Source organism: Xiphophorus hellerii, chromosome 22, assembly GCF_003331165.1.
Source record: "Xiphophorus hellerii strain 12219 chromosome 22, Xiphophorus_hellerii-4.1, whole genome shotgun sequence".
NCBI lineage: Eukaryota > Metazoa > Chordata > Actinopteri > Cyprinodontiformes > Poeciliidae > Xiphophorus > Xiphophorus hellerii.
Window position 1 is genome coordinate 605,018 of NC_045693.1, and position 25,917 is coordinate 630,934.

General features: G+C 38.0%; 3 protein-coding genes and 1 long non-coding RNA gene across 4 annotated transcripts; all 4 read left to right on the forward strand.

Moving 5' to 3' along the window:
- The first annotated feature begins 2,975 nt into the window (after positions 1-2,975).
- On the forward strand, positions 2,976-4,131 carry LOC116713365 (G-protein coupled receptor 4-like). The gene is made up of 3 exons (XM_032553508.1): positions 2,976-3,176; positions 3,320-3,495; positions 3,597-4,131. The coding sequence occupies exons 1-3, from the start codon at positions 2,976-2,978 to the stop codon at positions 4,129-4,131; spliced, it is 912 nt and encodes a 303-aa protein (XP_032409399.1).
- A 5,057-nt stretch (positions 4,132-9,188) lies between these two features.
- On the forward strand, positions 9,189-10,410 carry LOC116712950 (G-protein coupled receptor 4-like). The gene is made up of 3 exons (XM_032552856.1): positions 9,189-9,392; positions 9,599-9,783; positions 9,858-10,410. The coding sequence occupies exons 1-3, from the start codon at positions 9,189-9,191 to the stop codon at positions 10,408-10,410; spliced, it is 942 nt and encodes a 313-aa protein (XP_032408747.1).
- A 6,511-nt stretch (positions 10,411-16,921) lies between these two features.
- Positions 16,922-17,631, forward strand: LOC116712966 (mas-related G-protein coupled receptor member A4-like). Its single transcript, XM_032552876.1, has one exon. It carries the CDS (start codon positions 17,055-17,057, stop codon positions 17,535-17,537), a length of 483 nt encoding a protein of 160 aa, XP_032408767.1. The 5' UTR covers positions 16,922-17,054; the 3' UTR covers positions 17,538-17,631.
- A 5,872-nt stretch (positions 17,632-23,503) lies between these two features.
- LOC116713004 (uncharacterized) lies at positions 23,504-23,995 on the forward strand. The gene is made up of 2 exons (XR_004337765.1): positions 23,504-23,683; positions 23,934-23,995. It is a non-coding gene; the product is annotated as an uncharacterized LOC116713004 (long non-coding RNA).
- The last annotated feature ends 1,922 nt before the right edge of the window (positions 23,996-25,917 follow it).

Below are 25,917 nucleotides of genomic sequence, written 5' to 3' on the forward strand. Positions count from 1 at the left end.
TGACCTTTGGCTCTTGTTACTGAACTAGGTATGTTGTGTACAGGATGAACTGATGTGATGCATCAACCAATGAGAATGTATGTGAGGGAAGGTTTAAGATAAATATCCTTCACTATCCCTCATGGGGGAGAGTCAGGAGTGACAGCAGCAGAGTGACAGACAAAATGAAGTCTGGATAATCTCAAGAACACAATCTGTGAAATAAAAAGATTATTCAGTTTAATCTCCTGCGACCTGAAGATTGTTACAGATCAGAATATTGACTTGTTTGGAGCTTTATGTCCATAAGTTTGTAAAAAGGAATTTTTTAATGCTTTTTTGAAGGTTATACATCCTTTCACTCCATTGCAGTCATTTCTGTCAAGAACAGAATCAAATGGAAATTCTCAGAGGACTGATTGAAAAAAAAAATCTGTGCAGTTTCTGTTTTATTGAGGTGCCAGTAGAAAAGCAACACAGTCTGTTATAATGCCAAATCATGCATTTAAAAACTGCCAAGGTGACTTTTGAATGTCAGACATTTTTGCATATTTTTGTGAATATTAATATGTACACAGCTTTCATTGCTGTTACTCAAAACTCAGTGGAAACAGACAGTTCCAGAGAAGGAAGAAGCATAAAAGTGAGCTTGGTATTCAAATAGGAAAGCAGTGTGCAAATGATTATCAGTGGAAACAAACTGCATGTTGTGTCCAGTGGTAAATTCTGCAGACTGTTAATGCAGAGAACAAACCTTCAAACACCAGAGGAGAGAAATGATCTAGAAGGACTCTGACAGCTTTCAAAGGTAAACTATTTCAATTTATATCTGGAAATATAAAAATGAACAAAACAGGGAAGATACTTTATTTGTATTTTAGTTGTTTATTTTGAGTAAAGCAAAAATTCAAACAGCATTTTGAGTTATCTATTTTCAAATAAAATATCCTGAAAGTTTTGAGTAAAAGTTTTTTGATATCCACTCGGTAAGTAACTAACTAATTACTCTTTTTTATTGATCAAAACCAAATCCTTAACTAAAGCAGGATTTCATACCTTTTATTCTCAAAACTTTTAATACTTTTGCTTACATTTTTATTTTGAAAGCAGAACTTCATGTCTCTCTCCTCAAAACTTATTTCCCTAAGCCCGTTATCACAGAAGTACTGCAGTGAGTTCTTTTGGGTTAGCTCACAAAGTCTGGCTCCCATGGTGGTCTAATGCAGTAATTTTCAAATTTGAGGCCACCAGGGGGCGGTAGAGGACCCTCAGAAAGTTGGAAGATGAGAAGAAAATGCAAAAAATAATAAGAATTAAAAATATCTTATAATAAATGTTTAGTTGTATATTTTTACTATAAAATGTGGTCTATTTTTAAATATTTGGTATTTTAAAATATAAGCTAAAATAATTTATTGAAATGTCAAACTCTTCTTTCTAATTGGCTACCAGTCAAATTTATCAGGCTGCTTTGTTCCTCAAGCTACCATAGCCAAAGGAAACGCAAACTGGGAAGTGTGGCAAGTACTGGTGAATTGAAGTGAGTCAGAGACTCTTGTGGCATCAGCTTCTCTTACACCTTTCACAAACTCTCCACTTCTGTGTGACATGTCATGCACTGATTTCAGTAGAGTCACCAAGTTGGGAATAAAATGTCCATCACTGTTCAACAATCCCAGAAAAGAAAATCTCAGCTGGCTAACATTTTCAGTTTGAGGTGCATCCATGATGGCTGTGATTTTTGGTGCAGCATGCAGCATCATCACATGGCCAAAGTGTTCCACATGTTACTTTAAAAACCCACAATTATCTTTATGCACTTAGCAGTTTTTTTTCAGTCTTACATCATCACAACCCATTAGATCCTAGGAGCCGTTACTTAATTATAAGATTTCCTCCTAAATGGTTTCTTCTTGGGAAATTACATTACAACCAACATAATAAGAGATAATTTACCCTACAGCCTTAAGAGCGCTCAGTTTCTTCAAATCAATTAATGCTACAGAAATCAACCAGGATTTGATCTCAGAACAGTAGTTCCCTGTCCATAGATGAATGTGAGAGCGTGTTAAAGAATCTCGGTGGCTGCATAAATCTAACTAGCTTTGGACAAACAAAATGTAAGTTATGCACTCATAAGATTATTATTGCTAATGACATTGCACATTTAAGAGTTATGTTTGTTTTCTTGTCATTCTGCTGTTGAGATGATGGAAATCAAGCTCCTGAGAGCAAATGACTCATATTTTTAAGGTTTAACGGTTACAGGCTGAAATGTATTATTTTATCTCTTTTTTATACTGCGTGAACATTGTTTTGTGCTTGACTGAAATGGGAATTTCATGTGCTTTCATCAGTTGAAGGACATTTATTGAGACAATGAACAGCGATGAAGATGTCCAGTTCTTAGAACAGTTCAATACTGCGGATTTTCATTCAGATCTGCTGCATATACAGACAGTGAACATTTGGTTTTACTAATGCAAATCCACTGCAGATCCCTGAAGATAAATGTCTAACATATTGATTGAAGCAGATTTCCTGCACTTGACACAACTTGAAGCACATGACCTGTAAGGACTTTCATGGTTACCTATTGGATGAAAAATCATCAACTTGCAGGAAAAACCTCAAACCGTGAGTGTTGTCTTTGAAACTATTTACTTTCTATGGAGAAACCCGAGACAGGATTTTGATGTGGATGGTAGCTAAAAATATCTCCAATCTGTTAACAGTTGATTAAATCATTGTGACCCTGACCCACAGTAACAGCTAACATCTACTGTGATACCAAAGCATTCAAACTGAATCTGGTCAACCTAAACTAAACAATCTATATTACAGCCCTTAACTTGACAGAATATAGAGGACGTTTTTATATTCCATTCAAGATTTGTACACACATGCAAAACCTTTAACTGTTTAAATGGAAACAGTCAATCATTGTTTATGTTTATAGTCACTCTGCATTCAAAAATCAGCTTCCACACTGAGGAATGAAAGTTTTCCACATCAACTGGACATCATGGGAAAATCATTACAACTCCAGCAACATGATCTTCAGCGACAGCGAGAGAAGAAACAACACTGATGAGAACTCTGGTGGTTACAGTGGATTCTTAGACTGGATAAATTTCATCACCATTGGGATTGGACTTCCTTTGACTCTGATGCTCATAACTGCAGTTTTTTTGCAGGTGAGTACAGTGGTATTTAAAGAAATTGTTATTTGACATATTGCTTTTCCATTTAAAAGCATTTAAAAGCATTTGTGGAACCGGAATCATCCCACATGTTACGAACATTCCTGTTTGACTGTTTCCTGTTTTCTGTCCTGCAGCTGAGAAAGGATCAGGGATCTCCAGTCTACATCATCAACCTTTTCATTTCTGATCTCGTTCAGCTCTGCAGCAGAATTCCTATGAGTTTGTCTATGGATGATGTCATCCCTGGTTTCTTCTGTATATGGGGAATATTAGTCAGTGTGGGATTCATGATGTGCATCTCAGTAGAAAGGTGATTATGTTTCTCTGTATTTTACATTTCTACCTCACACCATTAGCATGTCTGTTCTTCACCTGCCTCCAAACACTAAATAAGTTGATCTTTTATTTCAGGTATCTGGTCATTGCCAAAGCAGTTTGGTACAAATTCAGGAGAAACAGGAAAACATCTGTTGTGGTCTGCATTGTGGTCTGGGTCCTTCCTCTTCCTTTATTGCTAGCTATTCAATTCAATCCATACATGGAGATATATGGATACATCTTGACATTTATTTTCCTCCTTCCCTTCCCCTTGTTCATTTTCTTCTTGTTTGGAACCATCAAAGCTCTGTCTGGAGCTCACAGAGTTCCTGCTGATGAGAAAAGAAGAATTGTAGCGATTCTGGTTGCAGTGCTGCTTATTTACACAATACTTTTCTTGCCCATCATCATTTTGTTCCTGGTAGACGACAGTTTGACTCTTCAGACTGTGGGTACTATTGGTATTTACATGAGTCCTCTTGCAGACACCATTTTGTATTTGCTGATTCGAAAAAGCCTTCTGGACAAAGTTTTTGCTTCATTGTGTTTCTGTAAAATGTCTAATGGTCAGGAGATGAGCAGCATGGAAAATGACAACATGATTGCTCCAAGCACTCACTCTGTTTGATCTGTAAGGTGATTCAGAAGTGCTTCCAGAGTAATCTGGGTTTGTTGTGTCTGAGGATTGATGAATCTTAAACAAAAACCAGGGATTAATAGAACTTAATCCCTGCATTTATGTAATTTAACAAAACCCAGGGATTAATAGAACTTAATCCCTGCATTTATGTAATTTAACAAAAACCAGGGATTAATAGAACTTAATCCCTGCATTTATGTAATTTAACAAAAACCAGGGATTAATAGAACTTAATCCCTGCATTTATGTAATTTAAAGCTGCCAGCTACAGAAATAAACTTTGGCTAACTCCACATAATCTGCTTTAATCTCTGAGCATACCTAACATTTGTGGGATTTTATTTATTCCCATTAGTCTTTTTTTAAATGTCCATTTTCACATTATCTGTTTTAACGTTAATTGCTTAATGTGTAATAAGATTGATTTTGCTGCGCTTTGTAAAATCTACCTGCAGTCTCTGTTTCACTCTAACTTTTTAGAGATTTGTTGCCAGTACAACCATAACTAGGACGAATTATTGTTACCAGTAAACTATTGACCGTATGTGTTGATAAAAAATTGATAACTTACTTAAAAGGGGTTTCAAATGAAAGTTTTTTTTATTTTTATGGCTGCAGTTTATTTATACAATTCACGTACGTTTATGTAGTCTTTTTGTCATTACAATAAAATTTTATTTTTGAAATATTTACTCATCTAAAAGCCCTCTGAGAAAGGCCCTCCTCCTTAGAAAGGAAATGGAAGTGAATGGGTGATAAAATTATGTTTACAGTTTATTCATCAGATTTCATTATCAGTGAACTTTGTCTCTTTACAAAACCATTAAAGCCAGTGCATTAACTGCTAACATTCACCTCAAAGCTTTAAATTGATAACTTTCCTCTAACCAACAGCTCTAAGTGCTACAGGAAAAAGCACTTAGAGCTTGAAAAAAGCTTGATTTAATAGAAGAACATCAGTTTCCACTTCATTGTCAGCACTCTGGAAAGCAGCTGGCTCGAGAAATCTGGCAAAACAAAAGGTAAATTATACTTTTATCAGTTTATTCTTTCGAGTAATATTATTTATCATTTAAAGTTTGTTTTTCTGCTGCTGATGTGGTGATATGAATGTTTAGTAGACAGGATTCAAAAACAAATGATTTGGAAAATGTCCTAATTAGTCAAAGCTTTTGACATTAAACAAATCTTTTAAATGCAAGACAAAGCATATTTTATCATCCAGAACCAACACCTTTAGATGTTGATTGCTTTTATTTGACATCACTGCAAAAGGAAATTAGTTGAACCAACTTAATTGAAGTGCTTCAATTGGTAACAAGTAATTCAATTAAGTTACATATTATGATCAGCCAACTCAATTTATAAAGTTTAACTGAATTCATTAAGTGCCTTTAAAATGACAAATTTACGGCAGTCTTACTCAAATCATTTAGTTCTTCAAATGAAGACATGCTGCTAACCACAGCACTGCAGTCGGTCCAGGATCTGTACCTGGGGCGTCAAGACATCAGAACAGAAACACAGGATTGAACTTGTTTCCGATAAACTTTTTAGAGTATTTTATCAGGGACAGATCCTGTATGTGGTGCAGAAACTCACATAAGGAGACCTTAGTCCTCTATGTGGAGGTCACAGGTTCGATTCCAGCCTGATGACCGTTGCTGCATGTCTTCCCATTCTTATTTATTAAGTCAAACCAATTTAATAAATTAAGTTGGATAAACTATTTTCTTTTTTCAGTGTACAGGAACTTTAAAAAACTAAAATAACATGTTAATTTGAATTTAAAATGATTTAAATTCAAGTTGTATTTTAAGTACAATGTGAGTGATAATGTAATTTTGGATATTTTAGTTTGAGTTGACTTTCTGTAGAATTTAGTCAAAGAGATTTGAATTATTTATTAGACAAAAATAATTTGATTAAGAGTGACTTAAATTAGTTATGTTAACAAACTTAATGAATTAAGTTATAAAAACATAATAAATTGAGTTGGTGAGACATAGGATACGAAACTCGATAGACATTTGGTGTCTGTTGAATTTCAAATTAGCGCCACAAAGACTATTTTGGTTAACCAATCTTTATGGGGATAAATCTTTCTGATCCTGCGGGGCTGCACACACCACTCTGCCTGACTGTAGACAAAGCATTTCATATTGTGCAGTTTGATGCATTGTTTTATTTTACTTTATTACTTTAAAAATAAAGCAAAAATAAAAATAAAATAGAGTGCTGCACGACTACCAGGCAAGTGGGAAAGCTCCTCCGGTCCATTAACGCACAGGCTAACTGGGAACTCAAACTTTATCAGCTCAAACACAAAGTCAACATGTTGAAACTAAATGCAGACGCTGCACAAAATGTCATTGCGACGCACGCTCAACGGGGACCTCCAAACGTGAACCTGTAAACATTGAGCAGCTCAAAGTGAACATTTGTGGTTCACACTGAGCTGCGCAAGCAGAGCAACCACTGTGGATTTTAAGCTCGACTCCTACCTTGATGAATTCTCCACAAAATCTTCACAGGGAGTTTATATAAATGTTCATACAGGTGAGTCTGTGTCTAGTTTGCGTGACAGCAAGCATGTATGATCTGCGTCAGGGTGAACTTCAGAGGTCCAGCAGCGACAGTGTGCGAGGCAGCAGTGGTGTGATTGGTGCACGCTTCCTGTCCAATGCATCAACTATTAAAAACTATAAAAAAAACAATAAACCCATCTTTCTTTCAGGATTAATTCTGCCCTGCCAGTAAAATACGCACTGCAGCAGAGACACAATTTTATTTTATTTTTTATAAAAACAAAAACAACACTTAGCCTAGCAGGGAGCAAGTAAAGCCTGGCGGCCCACCAGGCTTATAACACACTGGAGGAAAATCTGTATACACTGTATTGGAACCAGGTGTCCCAATCACTTCCATGGTCACAGGTGTATAAAATGAAGCACCTCAGTACGCAGACTGTTTATGCAAACATTTGAGAAGGAATGGGTCGCTCTCAGGAGATCAGTGAAGTTCTGACTGTGATAGGATTCCACCTGTGCAACAAATCCAGCTGTGAAATTTCCTTGCTGCTAAATATTCCACAGTCAACTGTCAGCTGTATTCTAAGAAAATGGAAGTGTTTTACAGGAAGTCCGCCATGAAGTGGTAGGCCACGTAAACTGATGGAGAAGAGTCAGCAGTTGCTGAAGGTGTAAAGAAGTCGCCAATTTTCTGCAGAGTCAATCACTACAGACATCCAAAGTTCATGTGGCCTTCAGATTAGCCCAAGAACAGCGAGCAGAGAGCTTCATGGAAAGGGTTTCCATGGTGACCAACTGCATCCAAACCATACATCACCAAGTACAAAGCCTCGGATGCAGCGGTGTAAAGCTGCCACCACTAGACCCTAGAGCAGTGAAGGGGCATTCTCTGGAGTGATGAATCGCGCTTCTCCATCTGGCAATCTGATGGACGAGTCTGGGTTTCATGGTTGCCAGGACAACGGTACTTGTCTGACTGCATTGTGCCAAGTGTAAAGTTTGGTGGAGGAGGGATTATGGTGTGGGCTTGTTTTTCAGGAGCTGGGCTTGGCCTCTTAGTTCCACTGAATGCTTCAGCACAAGACATTTTGGACAATTCCAGGCTCCCAACTTTTTGGGAACAGTTTGGAGCTGGCCCTGTCCTCTTCCAACTTGACTCTGAGCACAAAGCACAAAGCAAGGTCCATAAAGACATGAATGGAGAGTCTGGTGCACATGAACTTGACTGGCCTGTGCAGAATAATGACCTCAACCCGATAGAAGAGCTTTGGGATGAATTAGAGTGGAGACTGAGAGCCAGGCCTTCTTGTCCAACATTAGTGTGTGACCTCACAAATGGAAGAATGATCAAAAATCCCCATTAATACTCCCAAACCTTGTGGAGAACCTCCCAGAAGAGTTGAAGATGTTCTATGTGCAAAGGGTGGACCATCGTCATATTGAACTCTATGGATTAGAAATGGGATGTGACTAAAGCTCAAATGTGAGTCAAGGCAGGTGAGACAATACCTTTGGCAATACAGTGCGTATGCCACAAATGTAAAACTCTAAAGAGGTTAAATATTCACCTCGTTCCTTTCATGATAGTGGATTATTTGTTTTTTTGTATCTTTTTACGGTTTAGTTTTCATTCCTTTATTTAACAAGGATATTGATATAAAATATCTTTCTTGTATTAACAAGTTTTTGCATTATTTGCATTCAGTATTGAGCTCAATAAAAATCATAGTTTCATCTGTGTAGTCCTTTAATATCTGGGAAAGGGACTGAGATTCTGACACAAGATGGTTCTCTGCATGTATCAGTTGACTTGTCCAGGTGTGAAGTAAATCATTGGCATCTTTTAAAAGTGTGATGTGGCCTAAAAGAACATTGAACTTTATCAAAAATGTATCTTACTGGGCGTGCCGTGGTGGCGGAGGGGTTAGCGCGACCCACATTCAGGCAAACGTAGCCTCGACCCCGCTGTCGCGGGTTCGACTCCCTGACCCGCATTTCTTCCCCCCTCTCCTTCCCCCTTTCCTGTCAGCCTACTTTGAAAAAAGGGACACTACAGCCCACAAAAAGACCCCTTGCGGGGCGATAAAAAAAAAAATATCTTACTAATGGCAGAGTGGAATTTCTTACAATAATTAATTAGAAATGAAAACAAAAATCCTTTTCATTGTGTGTTTCCTGCAAAGGTTTCCAGTTAAAAATATAACTTTTACCTCCAAGCCTCATGCATCACTGTTCATGCCACAAATAAATCATTCTAACGAGTTGCAATAAATGTAGAAACCAGAGTATCACAGTTGAAAATGTCTCAATAAAATGTTTGTTCAGAAGAGAACCTGAAGTGAAACATGGCTGAAGTAGATCTGTAAAAACCGAATGGCCATGTTTGTCTTTTTCAGGTTGGATGGTAAATGTTAGGATTTACAAGTTATATTTAAACAACAATAATCTATACATTTATCATCATTTCTGTTTACAGTTACTCCTGTCATCAAATTCCTGGTTCAACACTGAAGGATGAAAGAGTTGAACTTCAACATGTCTTGGGAAAACAGTTTTAATTACAGCAACATGAACCTCAACTTCAGCAACACTCATTATAACCATAGTGATTCCATCGACGTGTTTTTGGCTGAACAAATCATAAAGTGGGTTAATTGGATCACCATTGGCATTGGTCTTCCTTTAATTCTTATAGTGATGATTGCATTGTTTTTCCAGGTGAGTACAATACATTTGTAGCCTATTTATTCATAATGGATGAGCTATTTGACTATCAACCTGTTATTTAAACTGTGATTGTCTCTCAACTCAGGCTTAAGTCTGTCTTGTCTCTAGAAATAACTGGAATATGTGAAACAGGAAACATTCTACATGTCGATAATATTATATTGTCATTCATTTTTTCTCTGTCGTGTTTCTCACAGGTGAAAAAGGACCAAGGTGCTCCAGTCTATGTCATCAACCTTCTCATCTCTGATCTCATTCAGCTCTTCTGCAGATTTCTATATATGCTAATTAGTCATAAGCTATTTTCAGATATCCTCCTTTTCATCACAGGTTATTGTCTAATTGTTAGTGTTGGATTCATGATGTGTGTCTCTTTTGAAAGGTATGTTTAAATGTTTACCTCTCTTTTATTCTTGATAATCTTCAGAGACTAAACATCTCTGTCTGTTATTGCAGGTATCTGGTCATCGCCAAGCCACTGTGGTACAGATTCAGGAGAAACATCAAGACATATGTGGTGGTCTGCATTGTGATGTGGATACTTCCACTTTTCTTTCCTCTATTTGTTTTTCTGACTTATGATCCTGAGATGGCTGCCCACTTCTTCATAGTTTTTCTCCTCCTGCCTTTTCCCTTGTTCATCTTCTTCCTGGTTGGGACTATCAAAGCTCTCTCTGGAGCGGTCAGTGTTCCAGCAGATGAAAAACGACGAATCGCAGCCATTCAGGTTGTGGTGCTGATTATTTACACTCTGCTTTATCTGCCCCTCATTTTGTTTCTGGGTTTCATTATGGAATCAAATTCTCAATCCGTCTTTACTCTCTATATAGTGGCTATAGTTTGTGGTTGTCTTAGTCCTTTTGCTGACACAACTTTGTATTTGTTCATACGGAAAAGCATCATGGATAAGTTTCTGGCTTCAATCTGTTCTTGTAAAATATCTAACAATCAGGAGACGAGCAGCACAGATTATGAAAGCAGGTCTGCAACACATACTGAGACTGTTTAGGTTTTAATATCTGTTATGATGCAAAAGAGCATCAACAATAATCCGTTTGCTGCAGCTGATTTCGAAGTAAAGTGTCAAATCACTTTTCTTCTGCTATCATCTCCCTGTAACTTTATGGCAATTTACCAATGAAAGTTTGAGACTTATGATAACTTTCAGGAATAAGAATTTCTACATTATTGTAATTGCATCTGAACTAATATTTACTGGTATAATTAAATGCATTTAACCATTTATTTTCACGTCCTGATGGCTGTTTGACAGAACCATGATAGCAGATTAAGCCAGGACTTTCCAGACATCCTGGCTGAATTAAGTCTGGACTTTGTCTCACAAAGCAGAAGTTTCACAATAAGTTACCATGGTGATTCATCCTGTGCAGCTGTCCTGCTGCAGACCAGGCTAACAGCCAGGCTCAGTTCATCCTGTAGCTTTATCCGCTCAGTTAGCGTCACACTGATCAGAAACCAATACGGTTTGTCCGCAATTCTGTTTTCTTATTTGTCTGTTTTGGTCTTTTTATCAGCCTGCATTAAAATACTACTGATTAATTTAGATATTCAAGTACTACTATTATTTTAACATTATGATAGTAACTATAATTGCCCATGTGGGCATTGTTACTGTTTCACTGTTTCTGAGACTGCTGTTCTTATGAGTTTGACAGAAAAACATTCAATAGAATATTAAATGTGTTGCCAAATGAAGGATCACACTTTATTCACAATTTTTTAAATTTAATGGCAATTCAACCACTAAACTTAAAATGTTCACAACTTAAACAAATTTAGTTTGACATTTAATTAAATGTATGCAAAGTTTAAATCACACAATTGTTAAAACTTACTTATTTAGATTATAAACATACATAGTGTCTCTATCAAGGGAGCTGCTGATGACAGGATACATTTTATTAGCTTTGTTACAACTTATCTTGTCAGACAGTAAAGAGTGTTTTGGACCAGGTCCGACCCGTTGGCTTTACCTGCATGAGCGTTAACATTTCTCTGGTTCTGATGTCCGCTACCTGTGCAGACTGCTGGGTCCCAATATCCTGCACCGCACCAAACAGAGCCATGTCTGGAATGATACACAGATGATGTTTGATGCTGATTGCATCTTGAGCAACAGTGAGACAAAGTGGCTGTGCTCTGTCCATGACCCTCATGCCAACAGATGAGCTTTATTTCACTGCTAACATAAGTATGAGAATGAAATATGTGAGCATGCACTAAGTCATTAGTACACTATAGTCAACATTTTATCCAGATATTTACCTGCCTGCAAAATGTTGTAATATTTAATATAGTCATGTTTGTCCTGTGTAAATATTAAGATGTGTAACAAAAAAGAGTAAGCTAAATAATTCTGCTGTCAGATTCATATGTTACAATATTGACGTCCACTGTTCATTTTTAAGTTTAAAGTGGTTCATTTGAGCAAATGACAGGTTATCCCTTATATGGGATGATATATGATGTTTTGTATAGTTAGGAGAAGTGGTTAGGAAATGTGCAGCATCTATGTACCTCAAGTCTACAATAAACTTCCATAAAACTGTAAAACAGCTGAAACACTGAGTTCCTTTAAATCAAGGCTGAAGACACAACTGCGTAGAGTTGCTTTAGACCCATAAACACTTGAACATTGACCAACACGTCTAATATGTATAGATGATTTTAATCACAGCACTTGACAAAATGTACAGAAAGAAAGAGGAAGGGGAAGAGGAAGAGGAGTGAGTCTGAGGTGGAGTTAGGAGGCAAAGCAGAGGAAGAGGCAGAAGAATCTTTGTGTCAGTTTTCTTCACTACATCATCATCAGGAAATGATTTGTTACCTACAACAAGAGGCTGATGGAGTTCCTCTCACTCTGCTCTTCGTTCCTTAACCTAATTGAGGAATTTTTCTCAGCATGGATATGGCAATTATAACGTTATGTAACTCCTACAGCACTGCATGTACTTTTCCTTAAGCAGATTGTACTATGTTTCCATCTAATAAACTTGACAGTTTGACTTCAGATGGCTTTGCTGGTCCCTTCAGTCCTTCCAACAGAAAATCAAGAACATCCACAAATTCATTTCATTTTATAACAAACCTTTTAAACATTTTCCTCTGGTCTCATGAAGGCATTTAAACATGACACCTGAATACGGTCAGTGTTACTAGCGCTGCTGCTACATGTTCTGATTGTGCTGTAATTGCACCTGATCTGCCATTTTCTGATTAGCGATGCTTCTTCCAGGATGTTGTGGGTCAGAGCATGCAGCTCATCTCGTCTCATTTACTTTGCAGCAACTTTTGCTAATTTTACAAATTAGAAATATCACATTCCAAATTCTGCATTGAATGAACTGCTTAGACATTGAAAATGGTATTGCAGTCATTATAATAGCAGCACAAATGTGCACAATAGAAATACAGGGTGCAGGATTTCCAAAGTTAGTCTTTTCAGGTCTGGGTTCTGTCATTTTGGTCCATGGCAGAAATGATCGTCACCCGTAAGACATTGTTTAGAAATTATATTCCTCTTGAAAAAAAGAATAATGTGAAAACAAGTGACACCAAGAGAAAAAGATTAAATCAACTTTTGGTCTGGACCAAACAAGTGGAGCAAAGGACTCCTGATGTGAATACACTGACAGATTTCTAATTCCATTAGCAAGAAATGACACTTTGTCTTCTGATTTCCTTGAGTTGCCATGGTAGATCATGTTATCTACTTTCCATTGTGGGGAGTTTTTTAATATTTCTTTACTCAGAGATGTCTTCTTGACTGACAGTTAACTAATTGATACAATAGAATAGAAATATCATTTGTTATCCCACAATGGGGACATTTCTGTACAACAGCAGCAAATTAACAGACAATAACAGCAAATAGACTCACATAAAAATATAATATAAGGCAAAATAAAGAATTTAAATGAACTGTATAGTAAGGGTTGGATTTTGACATACCACCTGGTTTGGTTCTGAAACCAAAACCTAAGTACCACAGACCTAGGTAAGTCTTCTCAGAGTCTCTGCTTTGTGCTCGATTCTTGCTGTCCTGGTTTCTAAACAGGACTCTGGTCAGTGATGTTGCCATCAATCATGACTAAAGCTCTGAGTTTTCATGTTTTTTTTTATTAGAGAATCTTCCAGGTTTATGGCATCTATGTTTCTCTGGTTTAGGTATATGTTTGGCCTACAGAACATTTCTAGATGTCAAGTTGCATGTACTCTTTTGCATTTGTTTACAAGTCCTGTCCTTAAAGAAATGTGGAAGCAGCTATAATCGGCTTTGGGGAATTGTTCCTGCTCTTTATGCACAGACTGTTCATTGTTTTAACTGATAAGATTTACATGATAGACTATAATATAAAGAACAATGCCTGTGGCTCCGCCAAACTACATGACATGGAGTTCTGATATCAACTCTACCTGAAGCAGCCCTTTGTTCTGTGTTCCTCGAAATATGTATATTGTTCTAATGTAATGAAATGAATCATGCAAATGAAAATGAAAAGAACAGTATAGATAGACTTATTTCAGTATTTTCTGACTTCTACAATATACGGGAATAACACTGCAAACCTTCAAAGTTTAGCTGTGATTATAATTCTCATATAGAAAAGAACATTTCAAAATGACAGACAAAATTAAATGGGGATCACAATTCCTTGCAAAAGTCACAAACATCATTCTCATTTCACATTTGGTCATAGTAGATCTTAGAATCAATGGAAGTTAAATGTATTATTCCTATAGAACTTTTCTAGATGTCAGTTTAACCAATCAACTTCAGAGGACAGCTGATTTTTAAAAATTCTATTACAAGCCATTGATGAGTGTAAAAAGGTTGTTTTAATGTGTAACTGGAGATCAAAATATGTTCACGTCAAAGCTACTATTTTTTTTAAATTTTATCTACAGCTACTACTCAGTGGTAGTTGTTATTGTGTCTTGTCTCTATGCTGTAACTGTGAAGTCATTTCCCTGCTGGGATGAATAAATTACTTCTATTCTATTCTATATTCTATTCTATTCTATTATCAAAACTATATTGTGTAGACATCACACATCATTAGTTCCTTATTCTACAGTAACCCTGACATTTGGAAGGTGAGTACCTCTAACATGATAGTTAGATTTTGATTTTATCATCAAATAAAAAATACATTAATGAAGGAGGATCAAGAGAATTAACCAACTAAGAATCAATGCCTGTTTGGGACAAACCCTAAGCAGGTGTGTCCAGATCATATCTCTGTTTATCAAACATTTGAATGTCTAATATTACTATAAATAGACTTTGGGAACGCAGAGAACACAACTTCTGATGCAGCTCTGCAGAATTCATTGAGGATTAATCTTTAAGGTAAGAAATATTAAATTTAATCCTATGCATGCAGTATTTTTTAAATTACTAAAAATAAGAAATTAACACTTATCTAATCATCATTACATATTCAATAACAGCAAGAACTCTCTATTTGGATATATGTGGTACATCAACATCTCCCAGAGAAAACTAAAGTATAATGAATCAGAGACTTTCTGTTGCTCAGATTAGCTGCCCTTTGAGATTGGAACTAGTTTAAATGATTGTTGTCAGGGAACAAAGCTTTTGGAAACATTTTATCTCCCACAATCTCTAGTTTTGTATTGTCTGTCCTTTTGACAACAACTTCTTTGGTCATTTTCATAATGTACTGAAGGAAAATCTAATTTGATTATTGTCTACTTTAATTTTAAACATGGATAATTTTATCCATAATTAAATATTATTTTGGTCTCACTCAAAAGTTTTATGACAAAGGTCAGCTAGATGTTACTTTTTATGTAAGTTATAGAAGAACGCCACATAACTTAAAAATGATGCACCATTAAAATGTACTTCCTGTTTTGTATTGAAGGTAAAGTGTGTGAGGGTGAAAAGTGAACCAAGCTATACTCAAAGCTTAGTGTTTGTCCATATTGTCCTGCCTTCATGTCTCCCAATTTGGTCTAACCTAATGCTAATGCGAATGCTAATGGTGTAGTCATTATTCTCAAACGTTTTCTCTCTAAGGAAGCCCAGCAGATTGCACCAAGTCATCAACTTGCAGCATTCACTCCTCCTGGTCACAGCGACAGTAAACAATTGTTTGTATTGTGTCAGGAATCTCTTATTCTGAGCATGCATGTAGCAACCCTAAGCATTGAGCCAAAGTGGTAATAAAAGGGGGTTAAGGACAACAAAGTCAGTGTTTTAGTGTGGCCATTACAAAGTCTCAATCTCAGTTCTATGGAAATGTGTGTGGGAGTGAGGCGGCCTGCAAAATGGACTCAGTTCCACCAGTTCTGTCAGGAGGAACGGACCAGAACTTCAGAAAACTTGTGAGATGTTTGTGGAAGGAAATCCAAAAGGTTTGACCAAACTCGTAGTTTAAAAGACAATTATCCCTGATACTGACCAAATGTATGTAAACTTTTGAATTCAAGAATAATTTTTTAAAAATCTCTAAAAAACGTTCTTCCTCAGTTTTCTGGCATTCGGCAAATATAAATAATTTTGGTAATTCGAATTAACCTAAAACAAGAAAGGTTTGGTCTGATTTAACTTCCCACAGTGAGAAAGAATTCATGTCTTTTTATTCAGCGCATGTAAATATCTGGTTCCGACCTTCAGAAGAGAATCTGAATTGAAACATGAACATTAGTCGATACAGAGTAGCAGAACTGTAAAACACAGAAAGGCTTTCTCAGATTGGAGAGGTGACTATAGATATATAGATAATAAACCTTAAGGACTCTGTATTATGATGGAGAAATTTGTCCACTTTTACCAGTATATTTTAATGTCAGTTAGGTTTTAATGGTAAATGTTAGGATTTACTGGTTATGCTAAAGCAACAATTATAAATAATTTACGCATTTATCATCATTTCTGTTTACAGTTTCTAGTGTCATCAAATTCCTGGTTCAACACCGAAGGATGGAAGAATTGAACTTCAACGACGCATCATGTTTAAACCGCAGGAACATGAGCCTCAACTGTACAATGGGTGCAATTACTTTAGATCCTTTGTCTGCAAAAATCTTAAACTGGATGAATTGGATCAGCATTAGCATTGGACTTCCTCTAATTTCTATAGTGATGATTGCAATTTTTCTTCAGGTGAGCACAGCATAATTTTAACCTATTAATTTAGAATGAATGAGCTATTTGACTATCAGCCTCCCACTTAAACAGTGGTTCTCTCTTGTCTCAGGTTGAAGTCTGTCTTGACTTAGAAATGACTAAAATATGAGGAACAGGTAACATCCTACATGTCAAGAATATTTTTATGTCATTAATATTTTTTCTCTTGTCTGTCTCTCAGGTGAAAAAGGGTCAGGAGGCTCCAGTCTATGTCATCAACCTCCTCATCTCTGATCTCATTCAGCTCTTCTCCAGAATTCCAGTAGATTTATGTAGACTCAGTCAAGCTGATTTCACATATATGAAAATTGTATATGCTTGTATAAAGGCCAGTGTGGGATTCATGGTGTGTATCTCCTGTGAAAGGTGTGTTTCCATGTTTACTCCTCTTCTGTCTGACATAATCACATTATCCTGTCCTTAATAACCTTCTAATCATCTCTATCTGTTATTGCAGGTATCTGGTTGTTGCCATGCCACTGTGGTACAGATTCAGGAGAAACATCAAGACATATGTGGTGGTCTGCATTGTGGTCTGGTTACTTCCTCTTTTTTATCCATTACTTGCCTATGTGATTAAGGAGTATGAGATGGCTGCCCACTTCTTCATAGTTTTTCTCCTCCTGCCTTTTCCCTTGTTCATCTTCTTCCTGGTTGGGACTATCAAAGCTCTCTCTGGAGCGGTCAGTGTCCCAGCAGATGAAAAACGACGACTCGCAGCCATTCAGGTTGTGGTGCTGATTATTTATACTCTGCTTTATCTGCCCATCATCCTTTTGCTCCTGTATGACATTAAAGCATTGGAAGGGGAATTGTCCTGTATTCCCTATGCTGTGGGTTATGCTGCTGGTGCTCTTAGTCCTCTTGCTGACACAACTTTGTATTTGTTCTTTCGGAAAAGCATCCTGGATACGTTTCTGGCTTCCCTGAGTTGTTGTAAAATATCTAGCAATTAGGAGACGATCAGCACAGATATCTAAAAGTTGCAGGTCACCGGCCCTTCAGAACTGGAGTTTGTCACCCTGGCTTACATAGAGGCTAACAAAGAGGATCACCAACTGTTTTCGGATGCCATTTTGTCTGTTAGCTCTTAGAGGTAGCATGTCAGAATGGACCAGCTGTATTTTACTTCAATAAATTGAATTCATGAATTCAGTTCACTGACTCTTCTTCAACCTCATACATCGATAACTTAGCATGGAGAATGGTTAATTCTTCACACTAACTTCAGTTAAAACTGTGAAAGGTGTTAATCTGCAGTGCAGAAATGTGTTGTCTTTCTTCATCACGGTCCTGCTGTCTCAATTCAGTGGCCAATCCTTCAAAGGACCAGGTCTACAGGGCTCTCAGCACCATTAGCTAGTGCGTGTTGGTTAGCACCTTTATCAAGTACACTTAGACTGTGGTGAGTTCAGGAGCCCCAGAGCCACAGCTCAACTGCAGGGTTGCAGAGAGTTGAGGAAAAATGATTATTTTTAGTGCTTAATACAGTTAATCTTACGGCATGTGTAAAAGGTATATTGAACACTCTTATTTTGAACAAATTTCTTTATTTTGAACAGGTTTGTGTTAAGGATTCAAAATTAAACCAGATGACCAAGCATTCAGACAAACAGGAACCAAATGTAGATCTCTCAAAGGGGACTCCTGCTGTGCTGCCAGAGCACAGGAGGCCATACAATTAGCATATCCTGCAGGGCAGAATCACTGGAGCCTGGGGGAGATAACGGGAGAGACTTCGGATTTCACAGGCATCTGTGAAATCTTATCTCAGGTTTCTCTGTACCCAAATGACCATAGAACCCAGGAGGCTAGGACGCAGCTGTTGGCTCTTTTGTTTTTACCAGAGAGCAAATGGTCTTTGATCTTTGCCGTAAAATTAGGGGAGTTTCTAAGTTTCTCTGAGTGTCCAAGGTAGCTTCCAAGTGGCCAACTAGAGGGACGCCTTAACTGAATATATTAAAAAAGGGAAGACACACCTTCAGTATAAGACTTCGTGTACAGCAGTAAAAATTCAGAGAGCTGCCACTATTTTGCTTTTTTGCATCGCTCTCTCCAAAGACGCGTCTTTGTTTTGTTTTTTGTTTGTCTTTGTCTTGTCTGTCTTTTTCTGTCTCAGGTAAAGAATGCATATCTCTGTTCCTCTGCAGTTTTGTTGTTGATGCATACGTTGCTTTGTATGGGATTAAACTCTGTGATTCTGTGACGTCAACGCGCAGTGTTGTTGTTTTCCTTGTGGCTGCATGTTGCCCGCTGAGAGGACCCGGAAGTTTAAGGAAGAGAGAGCCAAACGTTTTGTCCAAAGTTAATTTATAATTATTCTTCCTTAATAAGAGTTAAACACAGTAAGCAGAACTGTCTTGCTGGTGATTCTGCAGCATCGCTCTGCGTTTACACGACAAATAACAGCATCAGCATTAACTGTAAACCCTGATGTTTAACACAATGACATCATGAAAAAACCTACTACCTCTCTGGCTTCTACAATACATTGCAAGCAGCAGGGTCTAACATGCAGCTATTTTACTGTATGACAAATGTATGGTCTGCATAAAATTACATATAATCCCAAATGCAACATTTAATAAAAGACTCACAAATGACGGTTGTGTCGGCTGTAGGAGTTCCCCTTGCAATAGTGGATTGCAAGTTCGATTCCTGCCTTTGAGATGTCAATTTGGTATATAAAAGACATTATTGTTGAGAGGCTGGGGTGTTGGGCTTTCAGTAGGACTTTGTCATGTTTTTAGTCCTCCACCAGAGGGAGCCAAGAAGCTGCTGATCCCCTGCTGCCTGATCGCAGGCTCCTGCAATCTATCAGTCTCCTCTACCAGAGTTTATGAGCTGCTGGTTGCCAGTCCTTTGGTCCATGAGTATTTGTGTTTGCCCTCTATGTGACTCCTTGAGCTCCATTAAAAGACCTTTACTTCTCTGTTGTGGTTTCCTTTAAAGGTGTTCTCATGGCTTTCTGAAAAAGCTCTGTGAGTCGTGTCTGTCTTCTCCCCTTCAAGAACGTCAATAAACTGATCCAAATCCCATTTCTGGCAACACTCTGCTCTGCTCCTCTCTCTTCACATCGGCTTCATGTCCGCCCTCCAATGATTAATCCATCCAGCAGTTCCTTCAAGACCTCTCTGAGACACCATCTTGGCTTTGAACCAGTGGCGGCTCCAGAAATTTTTGTCTGCAGGTGCTAAAAGGGGAGCTAAGCATTTTACTGAGGATGCTATGATGGATCTTTTTTTCCCTATAGCTATCAACACACACGCACTAGTATTCTTATTTTAATCAGACTGATTTGCATTTATTTGATGCTTAGACGTCAGCACGAAGCCTTGAGCCATTAGCCAGATGACTTCCAGATACACTGTTTAGGTTAAAACAGCATTCATGACAAAGGGGATACCCTAATATTGACCCCTTGCAACTGCATCACTTAATCATTTGAAGCGCCGTGATGTAGATCGAAAGTGGGAATCTGGAGTATTGAATTGAGTGGCTAAAGTTGTTTTTGTCAGTTTATTCATGGCTTCTCTTTGTTCAAGTCAAGCTAACTTGCCTGTGAACATAGCGGAGCTGGTTGGGGCTCATAGACGGCGGTATTTACAGAAGCCTGAAACAGCTAGCTTAGAAACCGACCAGAACCTCCTGACATGTTGATCAAATTACCGACTTTGCCTGAATTCACACCACATGATTTATGTCACTGTGTCATAAACAGCGTTTCCCCTTAAACTGGAGCTGCCTTAAAAACAGGATACATTTTATTAGCTTTGTTACAACTTATCTTGTCAGACAGTAAAGAGTGTTTTGGACCAGGTCCGACCCGTTGGCTTTACCTGCATGAGCGTTAACATTTCTCTGGTTCTGATGTCCGCTACCTGTGCAGACTGCTGGGTCCCAATATCCTGCACCGCACCAAACAGAGCCATGTCTGGAATGATACACAGATGATGTTTGATGCTGATTGCATCTTGAGCAACAGTGAGACAAAGTGGCTGTGCTCTGTCCATGACCCTCATGCCAACAGATGAGCTTTATTTCACTGCTAACATAAGTATGAGAATGAAATATGTGAGCATGCACTAAGTCATTAGTACACTATAGTCAACATGTTATCCAGATATTTACCTGCCTGCAAAATGTTCTAATATTTAATATAGTCATGTTTGTCCTGTGTAAATATTAAGATGTGTAACAAAAAAGAGTAAGCTAAATAATTCTGCTGTCAGATTCATATGTTACAATATTGACGTCCACTGTTCATTTTTAAGTTTAAAGTGGTTCATTTGAGCAAATGACAGGTTATCCCTTATATGGGATGACATATGATGTTTTGTATAGTTAGGAGAAGTGGTTAGGAAATGTGCAGCATCTATGTACCTCAAGTCTACAATAAACTTCCATAAAACTTTAAAACAGCTGAAACACTGAGTTCCTTTAAATCAAGGCTGAAGACACAACTGCGTAGAGTTGCTTTAGACCCATAAACACTTGAACATTGACCAACACGTCTAATATGTATAGATGATTCTAATCACAGCACTTGACAAAATGTACAGAAAGAAAGAGGAAGGGGAAGAGGAAGAGGAGTGAGTCTGAGGTGGAGTTAGGAGGCAAAGCAGAGGAAGAGGCAGAAGAATCTTTGTGTCAGTTTTCTTCACTACATCATCATCAGGAAATGATTTGTTACCTACAACAAGAGGCTGATGGAGTTCCTCTCACTCTGCTCTTCGTTCCTTAACCTAATTGAGGAATTTTTCTCAGCATGGATATGGAAATTATAACGTTATGTAACTCCTACAGCACTGCATGTACTTTTCCTTAAGCAGATTGTACTATGTTTCCATCTAATAAACTTGACAGTTTGACTTCAGATGGCTTTGCTGGTCCCTTCAGTCCTTCCAACAGAAAATCAAGAACATCCACAAATTCATTTCATTTTATAACAAACCTTTTAAACATTTTCCTCTGGTCTCATGAAGGCACATGACACCTGAATACGGTCAGTGTTACTAGCGCTGCTGCTACATGTTCTGATTGTGCTATAATTGCACCTGATCTGCCATTTTCTGATTAGCGATGCTTCTTCCAGGATGTTGTGGGTCAGAGCATGCAGCTCATCTCGTCTCATTCACTTTGCAGCAACTTTTGCTAATTTTACAAATTAGAAATATCACATTCCAAATTCTGCATTGAATGAACTGCTTAGACATTGAAAATGGTATTGCAGTCATTATAATAGCAGCACAAATGTGCACAATAGAAATACAGGGTGCAGGATTTCCAAAGTTAGTCTTTTCAGGTCTGGGTTCTGTCATTTCGGTCCATGGCAGAAATGATCGTCACCCGTAAGACATTATTTAGAAATTATATTCCTCTTGAAAAAAAGAATAATGTGAAAACAAGTGACACCAAGAGAAAAAGATTAAATCAACTTTTGGTCTGGACCAAACAAGTGGAGCAAAGGACTCCTGATGTGAATACACTGACAGATTTCTAATTCCATTAGCAAGAAATGACACTTTGTCTTCTGATTTCCTTGAGTTGCCATGGTAGATCATGTTATCTACTTTCCATTGTGGGGAGTTTTTTAATATTTCTTTACTCAGAGATGTCTTCTTGACTGACAGTTAACTAATTGATACAACAGAATAGAAATATCATTTGTTATCCCACAATGGGGACATTTCTGTACAACAGCAGCAAATTAACAGACAATAACAGCAAATAGACTCACATAAAAATATAATATAAGGCAAAATAAAGAATTTAAATGAACTGTATAGTAAGGGTTGGATTTTGACATACCACCTGGTTTGGTTCTGAAACCAAAACCTAAGTACCACAGACCTAGGTGTTAGGTGAAATGTATATATATTATCAAATATTTGTTGTTTCATTTATAACAATAGTGTTACTTATATGATGTTCCGTCTTATATGCCTTTATTGTTTTCTTTTCCTTCAGCATAAAGAATGTTTCTGTATTGTTTGATTTACTTTATTTCCTTTTTACAAGAGGGCCTCCCTGAAGAGAAGCAGTGACAACCGTGATCACAGGGTTTATTACTCAGCAGGATTTCTTCTTCCTTTGAACTGTTAGATAGCTGTAGAACCGTCGCCTTGAAGATGTACGACTTGTTCTGTTTTTACTCTGTGTCTTAATGCAAGATAACATGTGTTTAGTTAGTGATTGTCATTAACACTGCAACTAAGTAATGAAGTGTTTTGTCCCCACCCCTTAGAGTTGCAGTGCTCTCTGTGATAGGGACTCTGAAAGTAATAAAAAGAGAGGAGCGGACAAATGTGTTTCAGAGCGGTTGGAGATTTGTAACTGTAAACACATCTCTGTCCGTTCTCCTCGCGAGATCAAAAGAATCTAACTATCTTGTCTTTTCTGTGTTTGTTCAATTTGTCTTTAATATGTGTCAAACCTGACATTTACTTGGTCCTTCGATTGCCGGTCGCCAATATACCGGAAGGATTCCGGCAGGTCTGCTCGACCCCAGTGCAGTCCATGCGCACGGCAAGTTTCCTAGTGGAAACTTATCAGATCCTGTTCAAGGGCTGGCGCTCGACCTGCCTGCTGGGATCTGATGGTTGATGGTGCTCCAGGGAAAGACAACGGGGGTGAGTGATTCTTGTTTAAAAGTGGCGAGTGACTGAGGGTCATTGCGCGCACAGAAAACCCTGTCAATTCTAGACTCTAACAGGTAAAAATATTGCACGAAATCCATGGAGGACGGCGGAGTCCTCGCGCAAAATTCCGTGGTTAGGTAGTTAGCCTGGTGCCTTCCTGTTCTGGGAAACGGGGCCCGATGAATACCCGTTGCAAGAAGGACGGCGGAGTCCTGCGAGTGTAACAGAGTTACAAATGTGTTTTTTTTTTGTTAAATTATTATTTCTTATTCACTTTATATTGAGAATTTGTGAATTTTATCTTATTCAGTTATTTTTATTTATTTTGTTGTTTTTGCCTGCGGGGGTCGCCCTTCTGCTCTCCACCTCGTTTGTGTTTCCTGGGCTTCCATAGTTTATTCCAGCCCTCGTAGCTCCTCTGCCCCCCTTTTCCCTCAGAGCGATGTTCTGCGCTGCTGTGGGTCAGTCAGAGGAAAGTTCGCTGCAGAGATATGTTTGTTTTTCTGTATGGATGTTGTTCATGTTGAGGTCTTTACCATATGTTGTTTATTATTGTTTGTTAGTGTGTTATTTTGCAGTTTTGACCATCATTGTGGGGTTTTTTTGTAAACAGTTTTATTATAATTTCCTTTTTTTTTTATTTTGGCGCGAACGACCGGTGCTAGTCCAGCACAGCTCGGTTGAACATTGTTTTTATTTCCACATTTTTAGAGCCGGAGTGCAGGGAGAAGGAGTTGAGGAGGTTGTTAATTTGTTTTCCCTTCTTCCCCCAGGTATGTGTTATTATTTTTAATTTATACTTTTTATCTCTGTTTATTTAACTCTGTCCCACTGTATTGTGTTGTTGTGGCCACCAGGTGGCGTTTTTCTCCTCTTGTTTTTAGTTTATGATTTTTGTGAGAAGATTTCTTTTTTTTGTTAACTTTTGTTAAGTCTGAGAGAAAAAAAAAGTTAGCTAAAAGCGTTGTTCTGCGCTGCTGTGAAGCCGGAGTGCAGGGAGAAGGAGTTGAGGAGGTTGTTAATTTGTTTTCCCTTCTTCCCCCAGAATAAAAAAAATAAAATATCTGGTTGAGACCCACCTGAATGACTTCTGAGACTCATTGATACCACCTGTTACACGAGAACAGGCGCTTAAATTCCGCGACAAAAATAAAAAATAAAAAAACTGTGTGACTGTGCGAGTGATTGGAGGTAGAAATACCACTTGGTATTTTACCTCATATAAAACAGTAGGATTGTAACCAGCAAACCTCTTGAGGATGCAGAGGTAAGAACCCCCACTCGAAAGACTTGAAGCGTGGGTTACCTCAACAGGTTGTTTCAATTGCTGGCCTACTGAACAGAACCCCAGTTTTTAGGACTCCCTAGGCGTGGACAAACAGGGCCAAATTTTCATAAAAATGGGGAAAGGGATAAGTAAAAATAAGCAAACAGACAGTTTAACATCAAATGACTGGAAATATGTCGAAAAACAGGATCTTGGTAAAATAAAACATTTGGATAATTGGATAACTAACTATAACTTTGACGGCCGTCTAAACTCACAAAAACTACCTTTACTGCAGGATAATATCAAACAAAAAACAAAGTCAAATCCAAAGAAAATGCGCGAACAAGGGTATGACGATGTAGATTTCTGGTTAGAATTAGCTCTAAAAAGAGAAAATGGGCAGAATAAATCAGGGCAGAAAAAAAAAGAGTGTAGAACAGAGTAAAGAAAAAATTTAATGTATTACAGCAACGAGGATAATGAGACTGGGTCAAGGAGGCAGATAACGCAGCAACAAGCAGCTGGAGGGGGTGGAGAAATAGATGGTGATTCTACAAAAAACACAGAGAGGGTAAAACCGGGAGGGCAGATTATACCCAGATTTGCCATCGCCCCCTGAATATGAGGAGAGCGATAGTGACAGACCTATCACTAGATCAAAAGGAGAAAAGTATGAGTGGTCTAAAACATTAGGAGAGAGCTTGGTGCAGGGAGCCACTGCTTCCATTGCGCCTTCTCTTCCTCCCCCATTTTGTCCTTCGGTAGGGAAAGATAGTCCGCCAAATACATCTGAACTGTATCCAATGATACAAGTGGCAAATCCTAATGCAGGGGCAGAGGGGGCAGCGTACACGATTCTGGTCTACAGAACGTGGACCCTGGAGGACATAAAAAAGGCTTTAGCAGGGATTACATCTTACAAAGAGGATGTAAACCGTTTTGTTGAGGAGATGAATAGCCTGCGCCAGTCCTAACCATCTGAACGGACACAAAGTCCAACAAGCATGGATGACTGCCCTAGGTAGCGACTGGCATCATGTTCGAGGAGGGTGGAACCCATTAAGTGGGTCCCCTCCTGCAGTTCTTGCACATAATGATGAGGAACTAACAACCAGAGTTGATGCTTTAGCAGCAAGAACAATTCAAAAAATATCAATGCAGAGCAAACTACACTGAGATAAGCAGAATCAAACAGAAGGAGAAAGAAACTTTTGATGATTATAGAACAAGAATGATGGCCACATTTAAGATGCACAGTGGACTGGTGGAAAATGATGACGAAAACGGTCCATATAAACAACAGTTAAAAAATGCATTACATGCAGGATCAAAAGATCTCCTGAGAGTCTTCACATCACTCTTTGGGTTAAAACAACGCCGGAGCTTGATAAGAACTATGAAGCCAGGCTCAACAAGGTCACCCCG

Excerpts from the sequence above, each read along its gene's own strand:
- LOC116712950 (XM_032552856.1), top strand. The coding sequence starts at position 9,189 with ATGAAAGAGTTGAACTTCAACATGTCTTGGGAAAACAGTTTTAATTAC. Across the intron at positions 9,393-9,598 it reads TGATTGCATTGTTTTTCCAG|GTGAAAAAGGACCAAGGTGC; the intron begins GTGAGTACAATA and ends TGTTTCTCACAG. Across the intron at positions 9,784-9,857 it reads ATGTGTGTCTCTTTTGAAAG|GTATCTGGTCATCGCCAAGC; the intron begins GTATGTTTAAAT and ends CTGTTATTGCAG.
- LOC116712966 (XM_032552876.1), top strand. The coding sequence starts at position 17,055 with ATGCCACTGTGGTACAGATTCAGGAGAAACATCAAGACATATGTGGTG.
- LOC116713365 (XM_032553508.1), top strand. The coding sequence starts at position 2,976 with ATGAAAGTTTTCCACATCAACTGGACATCATGGGAAAATCATTACAAC. Across the intron at positions 3,177-3,319 it reads TAACTGCAGTTTTTTTGCAG|CTGAGAAAGGATCAGGGATC; the intron begins GTGAGTACAGTG and ends TCTGTCCTGCAG. Across the intron at positions 3,496-3,596 it reads ATGTGCATCTCAGTAGAAAG|GTATCTGGTCATTGCCAAAG; the intron begins GTGATTATGTTT and ends CTTTTATTTCAG.